This window comes from Zonotrichia albicollis, chromosome Z (genome assembly GCF_047830755.1).
Source record: "Zonotrichia albicollis isolate bZonAlb1 chromosome Z, bZonAlb1.hap1, whole genome shotgun sequence".
Lineage (NCBI taxonomy): Eukaryota > Metazoa > Chordata > Aves > Passeriformes > Passerellidae > Zonotrichia > Zonotrichia albicollis.
This window is the reverse complement of record NC_133860.1, coordinates 15954945-15977077: the sequence shown is the minus strand read 5'-3', so window position 1 is coordinate 15977077 and position 22133 is coordinate 15954945. Positions and strand designations below refer to the sequence as shown.

The 22133-nt window shown below is 54.8% G+C and overlaps 2 protein-coding genes across 2 annotated transcripts in view; one reads left to right on the top strand and one right to left on the bottom strand.

The window, feature by feature from the left end:
• TESK1 (testis associated actin remodelling kinase 1) overlaps nt 1-2560 on the bottom strand; it is a 12982-nt gene extending 10422 nt beyond the window's left edge. The window contains exon 1 of the mRNA XM_005496492.4: nt 2024-2560. Coding sequence (XP_005496549.1) covers nt 2024-2242 — 219 coding nt within the window. The 5' untranslated portion in view covers nt 2243-2560. The remainder of the gene's footprint in view (nt 1-2023) is intronic.
• On the top strand, nt 2366-22133 carry LOC102069436 (uncharacterized). The gene is made up of 7 exons (XM_074533071.1): nt 2366-2608; nt 15034-15208; nt 19049-19291; nt 20736-21026; nt 21277-21374; nt 21620-21812; nt 21994-22133. The coding sequence occupies exons 1-7, from the start codon at nt 2366-2368 to the stop codon at nt 22131-22133; spliced, it is 1383 nt and encodes a 460-aa protein (XP_074389172.1).

The following is a 22133-nucleotide window of genomic DNA, read 5'->3' as shown; positions in this document are numbered from 1 at the left end:
ATGAACAAGCGCCATGAAAAAGAGCAGCTTCTTGTCACTGGTGTCTCCTGTTTGCTCTGGACAGCCTTTCTGAGAGAGGTGCTTGACTGGAGGGGCTAGCTTGGGACACCAGGGCTAGGACACACTGAACCCTTTGGTTTTAATGCTGAGAAGACAGTCAGATGCTTGTCAGCACCCTGCCTGGCCCTGGCTTAGCTCCACACCAGGACCGAGCTACCTGTGCAGGGGCAGAGATGTCAAGGTCCCCTCCCTGTTCCCCTCACCCACCAAGGCTGGAATGACACATAGCTCAGGAGCCACACAGAGCAGGCAGATTCAAGTGCCCACAGCCTTGGAAAGCTACAGAAGGAGCAAGGGAGGTGGGAGGAAAATGGGTCCTGGGCTGCCCTGCCAAGCTCTGTCCTCCTCGCGAGCTCTGGCGGCCAAACCCCAGCTCAGATCCCAGGCTTACCCCACCATCCTGCTGAGCTCTTGGACTCAATCCACTGCACGAGCACAAAGCCCCATCTGGCCCCCTCCCATCCCTGCTTCCTTGCCACCATGCACACATGTTGACTACTGATCCTGATCCCTTCCCACCCCTCAACCTTTGCCAATCCCCCAAATCCTATGTGCCAGTGGCCCTACAAGAACCTGAACAGTGTATGGGAGAAGGAGCATTTTGTGGCTCCTGCAGAGAGTGGGAAAGCAAACAGCGAGGCAAGAAGAGACTGTGGCCTCGCTGAGACACCGGAGCATCCATTATTAAAGAGCCATATCCACGCCTGACATTATTAAATGCCTCCCTCTGCTCCAAGGTGTTGTTGTGCACTCCAAGCCAGAGATCAATAGCAGAAACCCAGCCAGCAGGGAGGTCATGGCTCCACTGGGAGCTCCAGGAGGGAGCATGGAGGAGAGGGACCTCTCTGACATTCCCCATGGCCCCTCACAGGACACCTCTTGAGTGGCTGAAGAGGAAACAGGTCTTGGGGTCCCACTGCTGAGTGGGGAATGGTGTCAGGGATTCCCCACTCTCCAGGGATCCCTGGAGAGGGACCCCAGGGTACTGCCAGGATGTGAATGCCCTGATGGTTGTGCTGCCTGTGACCTCAGTGACTGTGGTGGCAGGTAGTGGGGGTTGTGCCCAGCCCTAAGCTGCTCTTGGAGGGATATGAAGCCAGCAGATCAACACTTAAGGGCAGTCCTAGCCCGTGGCTTATGGTACCTTAAGTGATGCCGAGGCTGAAAACAACACATGCACACACCTCCCCTCTGGTGAGCAGAGGTAGTGGTGACACCGAGGCACAGCCCTTCATCCCCAGCAGCAGTACACTGGCCTGGCAGGATACTGCCAGCATGCACCTCTGCCTCACTGCTGGAGACCCCGAGCTCCCCACCAGCACTCATACACCCCTATCCTGGGCACGGGCCACACACAGGCATCCCCACCCTGACAGTCCCTGAGAGGATGGAGGACAAAGGCAGTTCTGGGGGCTCAGCCAGGAGCCAGCCCCCTGCTCTTCTACAGCATCACGCCCCTGTCCCACAGCCAAACACCTTCGTGGGGGTCCCGCGGCGAATCCTGCACACCACCTGCTCAGCAGGCCCGGAAAAGCCGGACATCACTTTGCAGTCCCTAGGAACGCTACCTGGATTGCCTGCCATCGGCACACCCCGGGCGGGCTCGGCTGTCCAGCCCTGTGACGGGGGTCCCCGAGGCTCGGCTGCCGCCACCCGACCCCCCGCGCACCCCACGGCGCGGCGCTCGGAGCGCTCAGCCTCCCCGGCTGTAAACAGAGCCGGCGTTCCCCTCCCCCTGCCCGGGGCGATGGAACCACAACGCCCCGGCCGGGACGGGGCGAGCGCGGCGTCTCCAGCTCCGCTCGGCGCCGCCCGGAGCAGCCCCGGCCTCGCCCGGCTGCCGGGGGATCGCGCTCCCCAGCCGAGGGCGCGGCCGGGGCTGCGCTGTTGCCGCGGTCCCAGGGGACGCCCGATCGCGGCGGGATGCCCCGCGGCCCCCCATCCCCGCTCCCGCCCCGCACACCTTGAAGACCTCGGAGAAGAAGCCGGCCCCGATCTTCTCGCAGTAGAAGTCGTCGATGCGCGCCAGGGTGGAGACGGCGCTGCGCAGCGCCCGGTACGAGGAGGGCCGCAGCCGCCCGCAGCCCGGCCACGGCCCCGCCGCCTCCCCCTCGCCCTCGCTGGGCCGCCGCGGCAGCTTCTCCCACTCCATGTCGGTCCCGCCGAGCACCCCCAGCGCCATTCACATCCCCGCCGGGGCAGCCGCGCGGCCGGGGCGCCGCCGCTCTCCCGGCCCCCGGGGCGATGCTAGCGGCGGCGGCGGCGGCGGCGCGGGGCGGGCGGCGCTCCGGGGCACTCCGCGCTCATGGCCCGGCGCCGGCGCCCCCCCGACCCCTGCCGCGGCCCGGCGCTGCGCCTCCGCCGCCCCGAGCGCTGGCACCGGCGGGGCGGGGCTGGGGCGGGGACAGCCCTTAACTCCTTGGGACCCGCCGGCGTCGCCGCCGAGCTCGGCGGGAGAGCCCCCCTCCCGCCACCGCCCTGCCCCGCCCCGCGCTGGCCGCCCGGTCCCGCACGCCCCCGTGTCCGCGTCCAGCGGCAACGGGCTCCGGTGGGTGCCGACAGGGCGTCTCCCTGCGCGCCAGAGTGTGCTGTGAGGCCCTGAGATCCCGGGGCAGAGCTTGGGCACACCCCACGGACACAGGGCTGTGACTGTCCTCAACCCCTGGATGCACCTTAGAGGCGTGGGAGTCTTGCTCCCCGGGGTCCCACCTGGATGCGCATTGTAGGTGTGGGACTTCCTTTCTTCCCCGGGCCCTGCCGGGATTTCTCGTTTAGCTACGGGACTCTCTTTGTCTTTGTAGCACCCAGTTCCTGATGGACGGACAAAAGGCATGGAGATCTGATCGGATCTCCCCATATATCCAGCCCCACCCTATACAGTGTCGTGGGACCAGTTCCCCCATACAAGTAGCTGTTGGCAGTTTGAGCCCCCTTGGTACAGCCTTGGATCTCTGCCCTTGGATCAGGGGCTCGGAGTCTGCCCATGCACCCAGCCTGGGTGGTGTCCCAGGGGCAGTGGATCTGTCTTCCGGAGGAGCAGGCAGGAGCAGCCTCTCAGTGACAGCATGCCCGGTGCCTCTGGCACCTTTTCTCCTTCCTTGTTTTCCTGAGCTCTTCCACTTCTCCCTGGTTTCCTTCTGCTTGCTGCTCTCCCACCTCAGGCCTTTTGCCTGCTCTGAGGCTGATCTGTCCTGTCCTTCCTGCCCAGGGACTTTCTGCAGCTGGATCTGCCCTTGCTCAGTCCCACACATTTTGCTGACGCTCTCCTTGGCATCCACCTGCCTGTGCTGGCCCAGCCCTGCCCTAGCCTCCTCTCTGGGCGCTGCCACAGCCCTGACTCTGCAGCTCCCCTCAAACAGCTTTTCCCCTGTGTGGTAGGACTGGCTGCACATGCTCTGCACCACTCCAGCTGATTTTCCTGCTGGGAAAAGCAGCCACATGGAGTATCTCTTGGTGTGGCTTTTTTTTCTTTTTTTGCCACCACTCGGCTCCGGGTGCCATCAAGCATGACATAAACACCTTGGACCATGAGCTGGGTTTTCTTCCTTGTCTAAGAAGGGAGAATAACCCTGTGGGCTAGAGCAGGGAACTGAGCCTCCCATTTATTTATAGTGGGAACAGTGCCCTGCCCTCCCCCTAGGAATTCATGGTATTCCTGCTCTTCCAGGCCTGCAGAGGGAGTGGGTTTGTGCAGGGCAAGTTTCCTACATGTAGGAAGGCAGAGACTGGGGACAGGGCTCAGCCAGTCCCTGTCTCATGGGGTCTGAGCCATCCTTTTCCTCACCAGTACCACTCCAGCCTGCCAGGCTGTTGGATAGCATGTGCCAGCGAGGCTTTGCAGCCGTGGGGTGGAGTGCTGTGCAACAGGCCACATTCTTACATTTCCTCATCCTCACATGTCAGTCCTGCTGACAGCAGCCTGACAAAATGACAGGAGCAGCTCCACGGATGGGAGGAGAGAACGGCATCTGGCAGTGGGGTCAGGAGGCTTCAGTCTGTGCCCTCCTGCCTTGGTGTCCAGCTGTGGCTGCTCAGATGGGTGGCAGTGAGTGCCCACCCGGGCTCAGCCCTGGGTATCTGAGCATGCTGATGCACCCACATGAGCCCCATGAGCAGCTCCTCAGTGGTGTGGGACACTGCTCAGAGGAGCACAGCACGCCTGGGGCAACAAGGAGAGCCTCTCCCTTCCACGTGAGTGCAGCAGATTCCTGATGGTCAAGGCACCACAGCAGGGATGGGGAGGCCTGGTGAGGCTTCTTGAAGACAGAAACTCAGGACCACTGCCTGATCAGAGCTCCTGCTGCTCACAAGTGACTGGGTTTACATCCAATTAAGTTGTAATGGATAAATTAAAGCCCTGGAGATGGCTCTGACTGTGGAAATTGCTGCTGCAGGATTTGCAGTCCCTTCTCTCATCAGCACTGGTAACTCTACTGTGCTATTTCCATCACGCTCTGCTCCTGCCTGGCACAGCAGGGCTGAGCTGAGACATGGCTAAAAGTCTCCAGTGCCCCAAATCCCTCCCATGGTGCAGGCAAGTACACTAAGCAGCTGGGTGCAAAGTCAGGCTGGGCTGAGCCTGCAGCAAACCCTGAATTAAGCTCCTCAATCCCTGGTGAGGAAAAGCAGGAAGGAGGTCTCCCTGGCTGTACTCTGCTCACGTGGATTTGCAGGGGAGAGAGGAGGGGGGCTTTGTCCTCCTTGCCCTTCTCTTTCTGGGCTCTACACCCCTCCTCTCCTGCAGAGAAAAGGCTCAGGGATTAGTAAACATCTTCACCCTGCCTGCTGGGAATTGTGCATCACCCAGGCAGAGCAGGGGTGGGAGCTTTCAACCAGGCTATGGAGGCTGGAGCTGTAGAAGTGCAGAGTTCTCCTGTAAGGATCAGGGCACACCACAGGTGTGGGCTTGCCAGGCTCTGTGCAGGGCAGTGAGGGATGCAGGGGCTCTCCACGCAGAAAACCTGGTCCTTGCTGCACTCCCACCTCTATTCCACAACAGCACTGGGGGCACTGGGGTGGCACTGGGGTCCTTGCAATGCTCTGATTGGGATGAGCCACCAGTAATCCATAATCCACCCTGACCAAAGCCTTGCCCTGCTCAGAGCCCCAGAGCCAGAACGTGAGCAGTGCCCTCCTCTGCACCCATGTGCAAGAGCCCATACCTACCTGAGACTCCTTCTCTGCAAATGCTTTGGAAAATCAATGGCTGCTGCTGCCAGGGGTGTGCTGCCAGAGCTGGCACAAGGCTAAAGTGCACGAGGGTTTTCCAGCCTGGAGAGGCTGTGCAGACACAGGGGTGAGCAGGACAAAGAGCACTGGCTGACTCAAATTACTCCCCTTGGTGCTTGTCTCCAGAATGTGGGTGCAGCCTCTTGGTCCCAAATTTCCTCTTTCCTTCTGTGCCAGGAGATCTCTGCTCTTTTCCCACACTACCACACATCACCCTGCAGATCTCCACCCCCAAGTCCTCTATGTTCCCCAGCTCCCTGTTTATGAGACAGCTGTTCCCTGAAAAACATCTCATGCTTCTGTCCTGTAGGAAATAGGAGCTGAGGGCCCAGCAGGTGGGCCCAATTACAGAGTGACTGGAGCCTGCCTGGTCAGCTTGAGGAGCCCAGGGTACACGGGAGAAGGTCTCAGCCTCAGCCTGGTGGTGTCCAGTGGCACCCAGTCCAGTGATGCAGCTGGACTACATTTCCCAGTGCCCTGTGTGCTGCTGAGCCCATCAGGGCCATGCATGTTCCACACCCAGAACCATGGCTGCAGGCTGCAGCAGCCCTCATCCAGATGCCAGCAGGGACTAGCAAGGTCCCTGCTGTGCAGGCACATTGCTGTGCCCCCTTTGCCTCCTTGTCACTCCAGCTGCAAAGCCATTGAGGGGCTGTGTGCAGCATGAAGGCTGCAAATATTTGTTGTGTCATTAATATTCTCCCAGCATAGTCAGCACAGCACCTGGCAGCGTTTGCTTGCTGCCTCCTGTTATCTCGTCGATGCTTCTCATGCCTGGGTGCCAGAGCTGTGACATCCATGGAGACAGAATCCACATCCATCCCTGTCTCCTAGTGCTGGACAGTGATTTCAGCTCCCGGCTCTGCTTCTCCTCAAGCAAACACCAGTGCCTGTGCCTGGGAGGCACTGATGCTGAGCCCAGTTGAGTGTGTGCCTGCTGGGAGCCCCATGGGGGCAGTGAAATTTAAAACATTGAGAGCAGTGATAAAAAAAAGCCAGCCATCACCTCTGAAAGGAGGGACAGGCAGCTCTGGCTGTGCCTGCGCCACATGTAACCCAGGGTGATGTGACGTGCGGCCATGTGAGCACAACTGCACAGAATCACAGAATGGTTTGTGTTGGAAAAGACCTTAAAGATCATCTTGTTCCAGTCCCTCTGCCATGGGCAGGAACACCTTGCACTAAGCCAGGTTGCTCAAAGCCCCATCCAACCTGGCTTTGAATAGTGCCAAGGTTGGAACATACACAGCTCTGGGCAACCTGTTTCAGTGCCTCACCATACTCACATAGAAAATTGTTTTCCTAATATCTAATCTAAACCTACTCTTTTTGAGTTTGAAGCCACTGCCCCTTGTCTATCACTTCACAGTTCCTGATGAAGTCCCTCTCTGATTTCCCTGTAGGCCCCCTTTAAGACACTGGAAGGTTGCTCTGAGGTGTCCACACAACCTTCTCTTGAACCTTGAGCATCCCCAGCTTTCTCAGCCTGTCTTCATGGGGCAGATGCTCTAGTCCCCTTACTAGTTCCAAAGCCCTTTCCTTGACTTTCCTTTCCTCCAACAGTTCCAAGTCCACATTCTTGCAGTGATTCAGCACTACAAGGACCTTCACAGATCACCAGGAGCCAGGTCACTTCTTGCCAAGCAGGGACAATGCAACCATCTCCAGCATTACCCAGCCTGCTCCTGAACCAGCCTGAATACCTTATCCCACAGTACCTGGCCATGCTCCCATCCTTCAACACTGCCCAGCAGATAACAGGGCTTTTCGTTGTCCTCTTGACCTGGACCTAGGAAATGTGGCTCTCAACAGCTCCACGCTCATCCCACGAGGTTGTGTCAGCCTTTCTTCATCTCCTGCATCTTGCCAAGCAATTAGTAACACTCCCCAGGGACTTTGCAGCACACCTGAAGGGCTTATGGTTCTGCCAGATGTGAGGCAGGAGCACAGATGCCAAGAACCTGGTCTGGCTACAGTGCTGGGACAAGCAGGGCCATACTAGAGTGGGCTGGCCTCAGACCAGGTGGTGTCTGTGACCCACAGCACCAGCTGAGCAAGCACCAGGAGAGCAAGTGTCCTGGTTTCATCTGGGACAGAGTTCATTTTCTGCCCAGTAGTTGTTTCAGTGCTGATTTGGATTCAGTTGAGAATAATGCTGATAACACACTGATGTTCCAGCTGTTGCTCAGCACTTTTTACCCTAACTCAAGGACTGCTCAGTTTCCCAGGCTCTGGCAGGGAGCAGGTGCACAAGAAAGCAGGAGGGGGCCTGGCCAGGAGAGCTGACCCAAACTGCCCAGATATTCCATGCCATAGAACACCATGCCCACTAGTTGCTGATAACTGCTGGGTACCAATAAGGGGGTGGTGAGAAAGTGTGTTGTGCCTCATTTAATTCACTCTGGTTTTATCCTTCTCCTTTTAATTAAAATTATGATTTTAAATTTCTATTATTATTAATAACAACAGCAGCAGCAGCAACAGCAACAACAATATTGTTTAAATTATTAAATTGCTCTTACCTCTACCCACAACTTTTTCCCGCCCTGAATTTCCTCCCCACCATGGCAGAGGGAGAGTGAGTGAGGATCTGTGTGGTACTGACTTGCCAGCTGCAGATAAACTGGGACATCAGTGCAGCCAGAGCCTTCACCCTGGTTCATCACTGCCCTTTGGTCTGTATGGCTTGATGCTGCTGCAGGGAGGAGTTCAGAAGCAGCACAGCAATGTGTAGGGGAAGTCTGGTGAGGGCATGCATAGCTCAGCACAGTGCCTGCCAGAGACCCTACAGAACACACTCACAGGCACAATTCACCCCAGAGATCCTGACACTAGCAGACCAGCATCCTCAGCTTCCCCTGGCCTCCTTTCCCATCCAGAACTCACAAAAAGAAAACCTGCTCGGGGAAAGAAATGCTGGAGAACCATTCCCCTTTGAGCACTGAGCTTCTGCTTGAGAAGGACACATCCCACCCCAGCCCCATTGGCGTAAGAGAGATGCTCCCAGTCCCTTCTGCTCTCCTGACCCTAAGTCGTCCCAGATGCCTGAGCAAGAGGTGGGTGCTGCAAGGAGCTACCCACCCTTGGGCCAGTGGTCAGCCAGGCTACACCTCCCTGAGTAACTCCCGTGCTGGCCCATGGTCCTGTGATCATCCACACCATGGATTTTTGTTTCCTGACACAGTTACAGCTTGGGCTAAATAGGGCAGGTTAAAGGGAGGTCATGGCTCAGATTATTCACAGGAGAAAATATGAACACAGCCACCTCCAGGTAGAGAATTTGTCTGTGTGCCTGTCCTCCTGTGTCTATTGCCTTCCTCTTTGGCTTCCCCTCTCTGTGCCAGGGCACAGGGGAGCAGGTTGACCATGCTGTACTCTAGATGCCCATGGGAGCCCTTCAGCTGGAGGTCACCATTGCCACAGCCACGTGGGGGCAGGGATGCCGTGTCCAGGTGTTGGAGGAGCTGGAAAGCAAAGGATCAGTTCCTTGCACGCTAGAAAACTGGGAGCTCCCTGTGACTGCAGGATTTCCTAGCCCTTTCCCATGTCCTTGTGCCCTTTCCAGGCAGGGCAGGCTGAGGCAGCCCAGGTTGGAGCATGGCCTCCCAGTGTGGGGGGGAAGGCAGCTGTGCTGTGTTTGTCGTGGAAGCTGCTACTTGGAGCCAATTCAATCACAGCTCTTTATTGCTTCCCCCAGCTGTTGAAAATCTCATTATGTTTAGCGAGCTCCGTGAGCAGCCCTGCCAACCTTCCTTGTGTCCTGTCTTCTTCCGTGAGTCCAGGCACCCTGGCTGCTGAGGAAGGGCATCTGCACTCTCCATGGGGCCTGGGATGAAAAACCTGCAACCCAGCATATATAGATGGATCTGGCATGAACAAGTGTACTGGGACTTTCCATGAAGACAAAGGCAAGGGAAAGGGGTGTGTGTTTTCGTAAGTGGAGACATCTCAACAGCATGACAGCAAGAGCACAGGACTACCCACAGACAGCAGCCTTGTACTCCACAGTGGGTCACAAATGGGGAAAGAGGGTGGGTCCTGCTTGGCTCTCTTAGTGTCAAATGTGAGGCTGATGGTCCCAGGTCAGTAGCATAAGCAGAGGACAAATAGCAGCAAGTGGGATATGTGCTGGCTCCAGCACAAGGCAGAGCTGAGACAAATGGTGCAGGGCTTTGACGTGTGCTCTGATGTGTCCTGCATGCTGGAGCCTGGTTCCATTAATGCCTTTGATTGCCTTGACCTAATTTCTGTCCACCTGTGTCATGGGCGGCTGGCCACCCCACCCTGCGGAGCCCTTGTTCTCTAGTGGCTGATTGCACCAGCCCTGGACTGACTGGTCTCCGGGGGTAATTACAAGAGACACCCGGTGCTGCAGGCTGTGGGTGACTCAAGTGTGTCACCACCAGCCTGTGCCTGGCATGTAAGTCACACCACGAGGCATGGCAGGCCCTTCCTTATGGGTCATTCAGGAGCATCTCTGTGGCTGACCTGTAGCCTGGATTTTCACAAAAAGGGATCATAAAAGGCATTATGCATGTTTCTGCTGGCTGAAGGGCCATAGGGCTCCCCACAGGAGGTTGTGGCATGAGACAGAACCTTCCCTTTTCCCCCATGTCTGCTGTGATGCTCCTGTAGGTCTGCTCAGTATCTTGACCTTGGGCTGATCTTGGCCTGGAGCACACGTGGATTTATGCACATATTTATACAATAAAGGGCAGCTGCTCTCTAAGCTCTGGGCACTGTGCCACCCACACCACTCACACTGACTTACCAGGACACAGTGCCCTCTTCTCTCCACCTGCCCAGCCGCTGTGGAGGATCATTCCACCCAAGCTTTGGTCAGGGGCTGGGTGCTGGGAAGACAGCAGGCTCCCAGGACTTTAGCAGGGCCAGAAGAGGAAAGGAGGGAGCAGGGGCTCAGCCAAGATCTTGGCTTTCCAGTATCCCATGTGTGAAGGAAGCTGCTTTGGGGAGGTGTAGCATTCTACGGCTGGCACCTGCAAAGCCAGGACATAGACAGGCATCCCAGGACAGGTCAGGCAGGAGCTGTGCCAGCTCGGGGTCCCACTGGCAGCAGTGATGCCTCCTCCAGTGCACAACGGGTGCAGCACCTGGCAGGATGATGGGACTGTGAAGACCACAAAATACCAGATAACACCACCAGGTGGGCCACCTTATCCTCTCCATCACACCAGTGGCTTCATTTCACTGGAGAAACCACAGTTTGACTTTTTCTTCCCTTTTTGTATGGTTCCTTTTGCAGTCACTTCTCTCAGATACCTGATTGGCATATATATGGTTCCTCAGGATTTGCTTTTACTTGGAAGCTGTACAGGCTAAGAACTGTAAAATGGGGAAGTCTAAGCCTTTTGTTTAATGGGATAGAAGGAGAGACTCCAGGCTCCACCAAATACTCCATCAGTTCTCTAGGAAAGAGAAATGTGATGGCTGGGGTCAGCACATGGGGTGGGGTGTAACATTTGGATGGGAGCAATGCACAGAGGCTTGAGTAGTGAAGGAGGTACAGGGTGAAAGGTTTGTCAAGGAGACAGAGAGCTGCTCGGGCAGCTGGAGAGACCACTGGCACAATATGCCACCCACGATGAAGAGCAGGTGGTGGGAATAAAGGCAGATAAAGCACGAGGGCAGAAAGAGCAGATCAGGAGCTCTGATCTTGGTGCAGAGAGTCTTTAGGCAGCAGGGTTTGTGGGGGAAGCTAGTCTGACCTGAGATACTGCCCCAAATCTTAAAATTCCCACTTCCTGGGCTTAGCCACGTTCCCTGTCAAAAACCAGGGTGGGATGTGCTGGAGATGGTTCTGGGGATGGGAACAGGAATGGCTAGGCCAGAGGTGGAACTGCTTGGATGCCAGAGCTGGAAACATAATTTCTGAGCACATCTTCCTCAAAACAAAATGCAGCATCCCACCCCCCCATTCCCCCCCAGCCTTTCTCCACTCTGCTCCCAGCTGTGAACTGCTTATGTCCAATTTTATGTTGCTAAAAATACCTTTCTGGGCAGTCAGCAAATGCACAGCCAAATGGGAGATGTTGGCAGTCTGAGCATGAAGAGGATTTGGGGTGTATTTAGGGTTGGTGTGGGCTGCAGCACCAGATCAGAAGGGCCTGGATGGCCTGGGTAGTGGCCTTGCAGATTTCCAGAAGGATTTTAATCAGGGTGGCAGTGCCAGAGCAGAGTCTTACCTAGCTTGACTGTGTGCTTCTGGGGAGAAGGCATATACAAGTGGACTCAGAAAGGTGGGGAGATGATCCCTGTGGAAAGAACTCAGCAGGTCCTGCTCCCTCCCCTGGGAAGAGGCAATATACCAGTCATAGCAAAGGGATTATCCAACCCTCAGGGCCTATCCCTGCTCTGCCCAGCACTCAGGAATGCCCTCCTGGGAACCCTGCAACATGCTGGGCCTGTCACAGCTCTGCTCTCAGCACACCTATCTTGGATCAGACCTGGCAGCTCCTCCAGCCACCACAGGAGCAGAGATGTAGCCTTGTGCTGGCCTTTGTAGCCTTGGATGAACAGTTGCATAAGAGGAAATTCCTGCCACTGTCCCTAACTGGGTGACAACAAAGGTGCCCCAGTGCTACCCCTCTCTCAGGCCAATGAAGCTCCCTGCAGACCTCCCAGATATTTTCCTGGGTCCAAGGCAAACCATGATAACTGATCATGACCAGGCTATCACCTGTCAGGATCAGGGCTGTTCCCTCTGCACCCCAGCACTTCTGGGGCTCCCCTTACCCTCCTCCTGCCCATAGGTCTGGGGTTCTGCTCCCAGCTCTGTAGACGAGCTGTAGGAGTTTAAATATCTGTATTCTATCCTCATTTTGGGAAAGGGGCTGGACAGTTCCTAATTTCAGGGTGGCATGGGGCATGGGCCATTGTCTCGTTGGTGGCACTGCAAGATCCCTGTGAAGGAGCTTTGGGTCTGGTGGGGTTGGGAAAGTGTTGTCTTATATATTACAACAGTTCTATTATCATTGTAGTGCAAGGATTCCATAGCACCAGAGTTTCATACCTCCTCTGAGCACTCCCTGTTCTTAGTCCTTGCAACAGCCATCTGACTCCTCTGGCTTCAGTTCCCACCAATCCACTCTTTTATACCACTTGTGCTTATTTGCTACAGGTGTTGCCTGTTATCATCCGACCTGCTCCTAGTCTTTAGTAATTGGTTTCAGCTGCAACTCGTTGGGGGATAAGATTACATTCTACATTACCTTCATTTACCCATACTGTGCCCCTCTACAGGAAAGTTGCTGGAGCGGTGAGGAAGAACCCACAGTGGGGCTCAAGACTGGATTCTGGCTGGATTCTGTAGGCATTTTCCAGTTCTCCCTGCCAGAACATGCTCTAGGTTCCGGCAGCACAGGCTGCAGCCCTGACTGAGGCAGACTCTGTGTCCTGGAGAGGAACCAACACCATGTGGGGACCCAGACCAGGTCACACAGGGTCATGTGCAGGGAAAAGAGCCCTTCCTGGCTTTCCCAGGGATGGATCTGTCTGGGCTACCCTCCTCAGGCCTGAGCCTGACCCAGCAGCTTTGGGTTGACATCTCAGCCTGGCTGTAGCGCACCCCATCACCTGACCATCATCTGACACCACCATCTGTAGGTACAATGCACAGTGGGATCCCTTGGGACAGGTGTGAGCTCTGGAGGACACTGAGACCCTAACATACTGCTGCTGTTTGTGAGTTCTGACACAGTAATAGACTTTACTATTACTATAGGGGGAACATGGTGGCTGTGTTAGCAGTGCTTTCCACGAAGCCTGATTCTCAAAAGCCACAGATACTTCTCCTTTTCCTTGTGGTTTTGTGGACGGTTTTGAGCCTTCAGTGCTCTTCTCTATCTGAAGTAAATCTGATTGTAAATTTCAGGTGATTTGGGTTTTCCTCTCTTCAGACTGAAAGTCTGAGTCCAGGTAGTTCTTTGGCAACCAAATGGACCTTCATGAAACAGCCCATCAATCACATTTGCAATGATATTGAATTCAATGCATATGGCTGAGTGTGCTGGCTATCAGAATTTCTTCAGCATTTTTCTAATGGATGCTATACATGAAGAAAAGAACAAATCTCAAAACAATGATAAATTTTTAAGGAGGGACAGGCCAAACACAGATTTCCAGGCCTCAGGACAGGGGTAAAGAAATAATCTCATCAGGGGTATTAGAAAGTCTGTTGTACCACTTGTGAATTTTTGAAGCTTGGTTGTTTAATTCCATTGGTTTTGCTTCTTTAACATACCAAAGAGAGTCAGTGAGAGTGTCGGTGTCTAACTCTGGGATTTTATCAGGACAAGACCCAGTGAGTGCTGGCTGTGGCCATTCTCCTGCACAGGAACAAGAAAAACCTGGTTCCCAAAGGACAGGGATCTATCAAGGAAACAAGAAGGATGTAACTCAATACTGCTGAAAGCTTTCTGGAAGCCTTCACCCATTAACCTCAACAGTAGCATGTGATACAGCTGGATTTGATGCAATGATGTTCTCAAATGGACCTTAGCAGACATCTAGTTTACAGAAAGCCCTCAGTGTTGCTGGATTAGTGGGATATTACAGAGAGGTATACCAAGCATTGTCCTGAGGATGGTGGCTCCTGGGAAAGGATCTGCCAGGGAACTCAGGGCCAATGAGTTCCAGCTGAGTGGTGAAAAACACCCTGGGTGAGAGCACCCATTCCTGGAACACTGAGGGTTGCACTGTAGGGCAATTGTGCTTGTCTATCTAGGAAAACACACACACAGAGACTCTGTAAAGCACAGAGTGGAAAGAGGAATGGCCCAGGAGAGCTGCAACAGCACAGGGAGTCAGGACTCATGGAAGCTTGAAGTTGTGCAAGAGTTTGTGAGCTGAAAAGGGGCTCAGAAGAGAGCTTGGTGGTGACATCTGCAGGAACAGGAGACTTGGGGGAGTGTGAGCGTGTCCCATATGAAGAGCACCTAGGAAATTCTTTCCCATAGCCAAAGACCCTACCTGACCTCAACTGTAACAGGAACAAGACACCTCCATGCATGTCCAAGGAGACCCTTTTATCCCCACATTGTCCATTCTGTCCTTGTCGAGTGCTTCCCATCCTAAAAGGCACTGACAAAGAGTAGCTCAGAGCAGGAAAGGTTTAGAGAAGAAAGGAAAAGAGAACACTTCCAGGTTCGGGAGCTTGTCTGATCTGGAAACTCTACTGATAGCATTCAACAGCAAGAATGTTGCAGCTGCATCAGTTCAAGGTAATAGGAAGAGAGGTTTTTGGAAGTATTTAAAAGATAGGTAGATATATAGTACTTAGGAACATGTTTTAGTGGTGGCTTATTGTGCTGGCTTAGTGGTTAGACTTGATCATCATGGAAGTGTTTTCTAACATAAATCATTCCAGGATTTGAAAGAGAAAGTGATGATGTGGCCTAGGGTGGCATTGGGCACATGAATCAGGGGTGTGTTCCTCAACATCCTCCAGTGGATCTGGAAGGAGAGAGGAGAGGGACAGATCTGAGAAGGTTTTGGAGGTGCTTGTTTTGGAGCAGGGCTATGGGAGCCTGAAGTAGCCAGGAGAGAGGCTGGACTAAGACACCTGGAAGACTGCATGGAGCCTGTACTCACTGTCTGTGGGAGGATGTGTGAGACTCAACACTGAGGCTGGTGGGACGCTCTCCTTCCAAAGAGGAAGCCTCTTGCACCACACGTGATTCCCCTGTGGGGCTGTCTCACTTCTGTGTGAGTGCCCCTCCTGCGCAGGGCTGCGCAGACACCTTTCCTGAGCGGCCCTCGCCGAGTCCTGCCCGGGCACCTCATGCCAGCATGGCCCTGCCACAGCGGGCCCTGACATTCTTCCTGGCCCTTGCTCCTCTGCTGCTGGCACGGGGACAGACGCAGCGCGGCCCTGTGACTCCGTGGGTACGTCAGGAAGCAGGTAAGAGCGGATTCTGCCTCTCTCTTATGGAAATGGTTTTGCTGCTCCTCCACCTGTGTATTTGCTACACGGCCTTACCCTGCTCAGCCCATAGCTGAGGCTGTGGGAGGGCTGGAGCTGGTGTCTGCATATGCCTGAGACACTCAGGCATCCCTCATGTTGTGGGGGGACAAAGCTCTATTTGGGATGGAGGGCAGCAAGCCTCAGTGTGCTGGGAATTGTCCATGGGGCTTGCAGTGTCCCTCTAGGAAGTGGGTAGCGTTGCTGGGAGCAGGAGGTGGCTGGGTCTTGTTATGCAGCAGACAGATGAACCCAAAGCCATCAGAGCAGTGATGGCCTTTCTGGGCAGCCCAAGCAGCACCCCTGTCACAGGCGATGATGGTGTTCATCAAAGGTGTAACCTGTGAGCTCTGTTAGCTGGGATGCCTGCTCTCTCCCATAGTCCCTGGGATGCAGGGAGCTGTAGTTTGATGGGATTGTTCACATCAAGAGGCTTGTTCTGCTCTTTCTATATGCCAGCAGGGTTAGGGGCAGCTCCTGGGTCTCTGCTACAAATGTGGGCTTTTCAAAGAATGTGGGCTTTCCTGTGGTGATTATATGCTGTGCCCTGGGCTTGCTGGTACCTGTTGAGGTCCCCATGGGGCACAGCATGGCTGGGGGATCTGAGCTGTGAGTATTCTCTCTGTAGGGAAATGGGAGCAGAAGTGGCTAGCCGAATCATCAGATGGGTTGTGAGTCATGCTGCCTATCACTGGTGGCTCAAGGATGCTGCCCTTCCAGCAGTGGGCAGCTCTCAGCTTTCTAGGGCAGGATGGAACATCTTCTCTCCTACTCTGTACTCATGTCTGGGACTGACCCAAAGGGATCCTGGATGTCACCCTCGGGCAGGGTGTGTGTTACTTCAGGGTGTTTAATGGCAGGAGGGAGAAAGGTGTGTGAAGGGGATGCCTGATGAGGCTGGAACCAAGTCAAGGGTTTCATGTCTGTCAGGTAGTTTTCTGTCAGTGAGGTGTGTGCTCTGAGGGAGAGACACTGTTGAGAGGGAAGAAGTTTCATGTCTGCACTATGTGGTCTAAAGGACTGGGGCTGGTGACCACTGTCCTTTAGGGTGGAGAGCTGGGAAGAGGGTTGCCATGATGGCGTGGAAACCTGCTGCCAGAAAAGGGAAGTGGTGAGTGCTGGTGGGAAGTGGGCAGCTGTAGCTGAAGAGAGGTGTTTATCCTTCCTGAGGGAAGTCCACTCCATGCCCACTGCCTCCTCATGGACTTGTTTTGCACAGGGTGAGCAAGTCTAGGCGACATGTCTGCCAGGGGAGGACAAGGCAGACTCATTTTGGGTGAAGTGCAGAGGCTAGGCTGAGCTCATTGAGCAGGGTGTGAGCTTTGTGGTCACTGGTGTGAACTTCAGTGGTCTGAGGGGCAGACTCTATTTGAAAGCTTCTTTCTGCACTTTCACCCAGTGCAGAAAAATCTGATTAGCACACAGAGTCAAGGGATTTGATTTATTTACAGTTCTGCACAGAAAAGATTTGCTAGGTGGCAGATCTTTGTGCTAGGTGGCAAATCCACACAGCCAGCACACCAAGGCAGAAAAAAGCAGGTATACTGACAGAGACACAATCTTACTGAAGTCACTGCTTGCCTGCGTTACTATGACTCATCCTTTCCCCTCTTCGCTGTAAAAGCACAGCGTTCCAAGAAATCATGGTACATGCTAGGAGAGTGGTGGTCTTTTTGAGAGAAGGAGGCAAACGAACTGAGAACGTGGGATTTTTACTACAATTAAGAGGAAGGATTCATCACTAGGGTGATGAATAATGTAACAAAATTCGTCAAAACTGGGTGTTTTCTAGCTCATGGGTAAACATCCTGGATGAGAAGGGTGTTATTTTTTTGTTTTTGCTCTTTCAAGGACTTAGACAATTCATTTTCTGCCTGCCTCATTCCTGTAGTTACTACTCCCACTGCAGAATTGCTTGGTTCTTTCTCTTGTTATCTGCAAACTTTACTCCTGTTACTCACCATTGCTGCTGGCACTCACTTCTTGGGACCAAGCTGTGGAGTCTGGAATAGCAGCAGAGACTCCCTGGGCCTGGTGCACTCCCACAGCCCCACTATTTGTGGGAGAGAGCAGCATCTCCCAGGCTGCTGGGCCCCTCTGGCGGGGTGTCTCCTCAGCAGCAGGTGGGCAGGATAACCCTGTGGATTACCCTCCTGCACTGCCCTGAGGGTGTGGGGAGGGATAAAGCACCTGGGGGATGGGGCTCATCCTGGGAGGTACCATCTCTGCCACCTCTCTGAAGAGAGAGGGATTGGCACCCCTCCGGATGGAACTCCCTCAATCTCATGGATGCTGCTGGAGCCCAGTGACCCTCAGGCTCTGCCTCCTGGCCTTTCCACACAGGAAAATGTAAAATTCCCTCTGACTGGGATCCCAAACTGCGGTTTACTCCGAGGAGGAGCGACTATGCCTTGAACGAAGTGGTGCAGCTCAGCTGTGGTGGGAGGTTTGCACCATCTGTCCCACAGATTGAATGCATTTCCAGAGGGGCCCATATCCAGTGGAATGAGACTCCCACCTGCAAGGGTAAGCACAGCCCTGCACCGCCCTGACCCAGGGCCCTGAGCTGGTGGCAGACCCTCTGTGACCTGGTTGTGCAGATGACAGTGCAGGAATGGCAGACCTGGATACCTTTGGCTTTCCCCATGTCCTGGCACTGACCTGGATACCTTTGGCTTTCCCCATGTCCTGGCACTGACAAGGCTCTTCTTGTCTCAGCACCTTGCTGCAGGCACCTGCTGGGCTCTGTGCTCCTGGGGAGAGGAATCCTTCCCAGCCAGCATCTCCTCAGCATGAAGTAGGAATAGCTGCAGGGGTTCGGCTTTTCCCCTGGAAAGCTTCTCTAGGGTTTGGGTGTCTCTGGTGTGGGAGGCTGGTACTGCAGCATGGCTCACCTGCACATTAGGGAGACAAGAAGATGCAGGCTCAAATACCCCATGGAGGGGCCAGAATCCAAGGGAGGCTTGTGAGTCCTGGGGATGGGGTGATGAGGAGCCCTGTGTGCTTGGAGAGTGCCTGGGCACATGACACTCGTATGTGTCAGGGTGAACATTAGAGACTGGTCCCAAGCCTCCTCTCATAACCTCCCAAACGTACTCCTCACCCAATTTTACCTCTGACAGAAACATGCCAAAGGCCTGCATGGTGGGACCCCAGACTCCAGCTGGCACCAGCCGGTGACAGTTACACAGAGAATGAAGAAGTGACTCTGAGCTGCAACAATGGTTTCCAGCCGTCCTTCACCCATGTCAAATGTGCAAGCGGGGTTCAGACATTGAATTATTCTGCATCTCCAAAGGAAGACATGTGGCTGGGGAGAAACAGAAGTGGTGTGTGGATTCAAGTTCAGGGGAATATAGTGTGCATTGGTAAGCAGGGTGTCAGGAAGTGCTTCCTACCAAACTCTTGGTCAATTTCTGTCCCATTCATCCCTCTCCGAGCTTCCATCATCACTGTGGCCAGGGATGCTATTCTGATGCCATGTCAGGGCCACTTGGATCTCAGGCACTGGATACCTGAGACTATTCCCCTACTGAATTTTGGTACATCCTTGTCCTCCACCTGCCTGGACAGGCCCCAGCCCAGCTGACACACACCCACAGGGAAAGCCCCATCCCAACTAGCCTTGCCAAGGTGTCCCATCATAGCAGATGGATGTGTCACCTTCCGTCTCCTTTTGCTGGCTAGGGGGACTGCTGGGGATTGCTGAGGCCCCAACATATACCCTGTTCCTCCTTGAAACCTCCCAGCCCAACTAACATGCACTTTCACCTCTGCCAGAAACATGCCAAAAGCCCCACTGGGATATCAGACTGGCACCAGACCAGGAGAGTTACAGGAAGAATGAAGAAGTGATTCTGAGCTGTCCCAAGGGTTTCCAGCCACCCTTCACCCATGCCAAATGTACAGGAAAAGTTCTGTCTGTTATCAATGGAAAACCTATACACAGAGAAGCTTGGACTGGAAAGGACAGCAGAGGCAATGTGATCAATATTCAGACCAGGTTCAGGGTACAGTGCCTGGGTAAGGAGGTATCAGGAGCATTCCTGACTGGCCTGCTCTGCTCTCCCTGAGCAGGGAAGGCAGCCTGTGAGGGCACAGGAAGCTTCTGGCTCTGTGCTGCCTGGGCAAATGGCAGGTGCTGCTGAAGACAGTGTCGAGGCAGCTCCTGAGTCTGCCCTGGGGTTCCAGGGGTGCCCTGGTGGGGAGATGGCTGATACCAGCTTTAGTCCCCAAGGGTCCTGTCAGGAGGGAGTTTTGGTACAGAGGTCTCTACCTTGATACCAAAGCAGCCATTTTGGCAGTAAGCAGCACTGCCCAAGGCACAGGAGGTCAGGGACCATGCAGGGCTTCAGGCTGTGTTCACAGGGGGCTGGGTGGTGTGAGGAAGACACAGGTCTCCCTAAGGGCTTCTGGCAAGAGCATGTGCTGGAAAGTCAGGGCAACAGTGCTGTAGGTCTGACAGGTGTTTGTGGCACAGGGGACAAGGGTAAAGGTATTTCCCCCTCCCTGTCCCTACTGCATGCAGTCACTGCATAGCCAGCTTTGGGGCTCAGACTTCATGCCTTCTCAGGAGGAATCAAGGTGTTGATATCCTGCCTGAGGGACAAACAGGGCACCAGAGTCTCTGGGTAGGCTTTGTGCACAGTACAGACCCCTCATGGTTTCCCCTCAGTCCCTGACTCCAGCTCCTCCTAGCCCTTCCCAGGAGACCTGGGGGGAAAAGTTTGGAGTCCTTCTTGTCCTTATCCTCTTGCCAAGAATTGATGTGGAAGGGCTGCTCTGTGCAGTGTCCTGGAGCTCACCTCTAGCTCTGATGGGCCAGGGAAGGGAATGCTCTGCTCATGCCCTGCAGAGCAACACTGCCCAGCTAACACCTTCCCATCTTGTTGGTGCAGAGAAATGCCAGAAGCCCCAGTGGGACTCCAGGTTTATCTTTGACCAAGAACAGGAGATCTTCAACCCAAATGAAGTGGTGAAGATACGGTGTCCTGAGGGGTACTGGCCTCCACCCATGGAGATCAAATGTGTGACATTGAAGCCAAGGGAAGGTTCCATGATTCCTCGTAGTGGTTGGAGCATGAGGAGTGGCACAGATGCCTGGCGCCCTGTGAAAGGGAACTTGACCTGTGTGGGTAAGTGAACAAGCCAGACACTCTCCCAGTGCTCTCAGTCTGTGCTCCCCAGGCATGGAGAGCAATTCTGCACGTGTAGCACAGCATCAGTGCCACGTGTTCGGGGTGGTCAGGGCATGGCACAGAAATCCAGAGAAAATTCTGGATGCATCCCAGGTTTATGTCTGTGCTGTTGGCAACTCTGGCTTGTGTAGTCTGGGAGAAGGCAGAATGCCCTTGCCTACTCTGTGCTGGGGACAGGCTAGCGAGGGAATGGTGGGGTTGGGGGAGTTTGATGTCAAGGCTTGGAGGGGGGGGGAGGGAGTGATCCTCTTGGAATGTTCCCTTCACAGATGTCCGCCAGGTTGTCCCTAAGATCCCGGAGATTTCCAGCACCAGCATCAAACTGAAATGGACCTGCAGGTTCCCTCATATATGCCAGAATATTCGGGCCAGGTGCCAGACAGAGTGGCATTCCTCCTCAGACTGTGAGACTGAGGAGGTGAAGGTAGAGGAGATGCTGCAAGGCTGGGAGGGAACTTTCATCTGCTCCCCTCTGCAGCCCTTCACTGTCTACAGTGTCACCATCTCCCGTCTGCCCAGCACAATCCTGTATGCAGACCTCCACACAACAAAGGAAATGGGTATGTTTACATGAAATGTCAGGATGTCCTTCACCCTGAAGCTCAGCCAGAGCATCTGCTCCCTGCTGTGATGGTCCTGGGATCAGAGCTGCTTGCAGCCTGTGGGGATCTGGGGAAAGAGCTGTGCAGGGCCCTACAGCACAGCCTTCCCCCTCCTCACCACACCATTTTGGCTGCACAGGCACAAGCAGCCTTTGTGGGGGACAAGTAATTGCCATCCAGGCATGATTCTCTTCTCCTGTGCTTCCAGTGCCAGACAAGCCAGAGAAGCTGTGGGTGGATACCAGCACAGGGTCCCTCAGGTGGAAGCCGCTATCCTCCTGCAAAGGGGAGATCACTGGATACCAGGTACTGGGAGTCCATGGAGTGTCCCTGGTCCCCCTCACCGTGCCTGGAGCTCTGTGCAGGCAGCCTGAGGAGAGCTGGGAAACTTCCTTGGCCAGGGCCCACAGGCTGTACCCTGCTGGTGCTCCTGGTAGGGCCAGCTCCCTTCTTGTGCCCAGCCAGCAGTAGCAGCCCCTCTCCACAGAGCTGCCCAGTGCAGAAGCAGGATGTTGGTCCTACTGTCTAGAAGCTCCCTGTTTTTCCTCCAGCTGAACATCACCACCATGAGAGCAGAGGACGGCAGCTTCATTGACTTCAGCCAGGTGTTGGTGAACCAGTCTGTCTCTGAGTATGTGCCACCTCATCAGACAGCTGGCAACAAATACCTGGTGACAGTGCAGGGCCTGACTGCTGCTGGGGCTGGGCCTGCATCACAACTGGAATTCCAGACCTACGTCCTGGGTAATGGTTGTTCTGCCCTGTGTCTGGTTGGGGTGGCCTCTCAGGGGGTGAGTGCTGAGTCCAGAGCTGTGTGTGCACCCACCCTTCCCAGCTCAGACAAGGGCAGGGAGTGTGGGCACCACCTGGCTCAGCAGTGGGCATGAAGCTGGGGGAGCCCTTCCTTGAGGGCCTTCACTGGCAGGTCTGCAGAGGGCCTGCAGCACTTCAGCCATTCTTTGTGCCTTTGATAGCAGACCTGCCCCCTCTACTCTTCCACTGAAGAAGGTGACACCCATCCCTGCATTTGAGTGCACAGGTGGGCTCATGGTCAGAGAGCGCTAG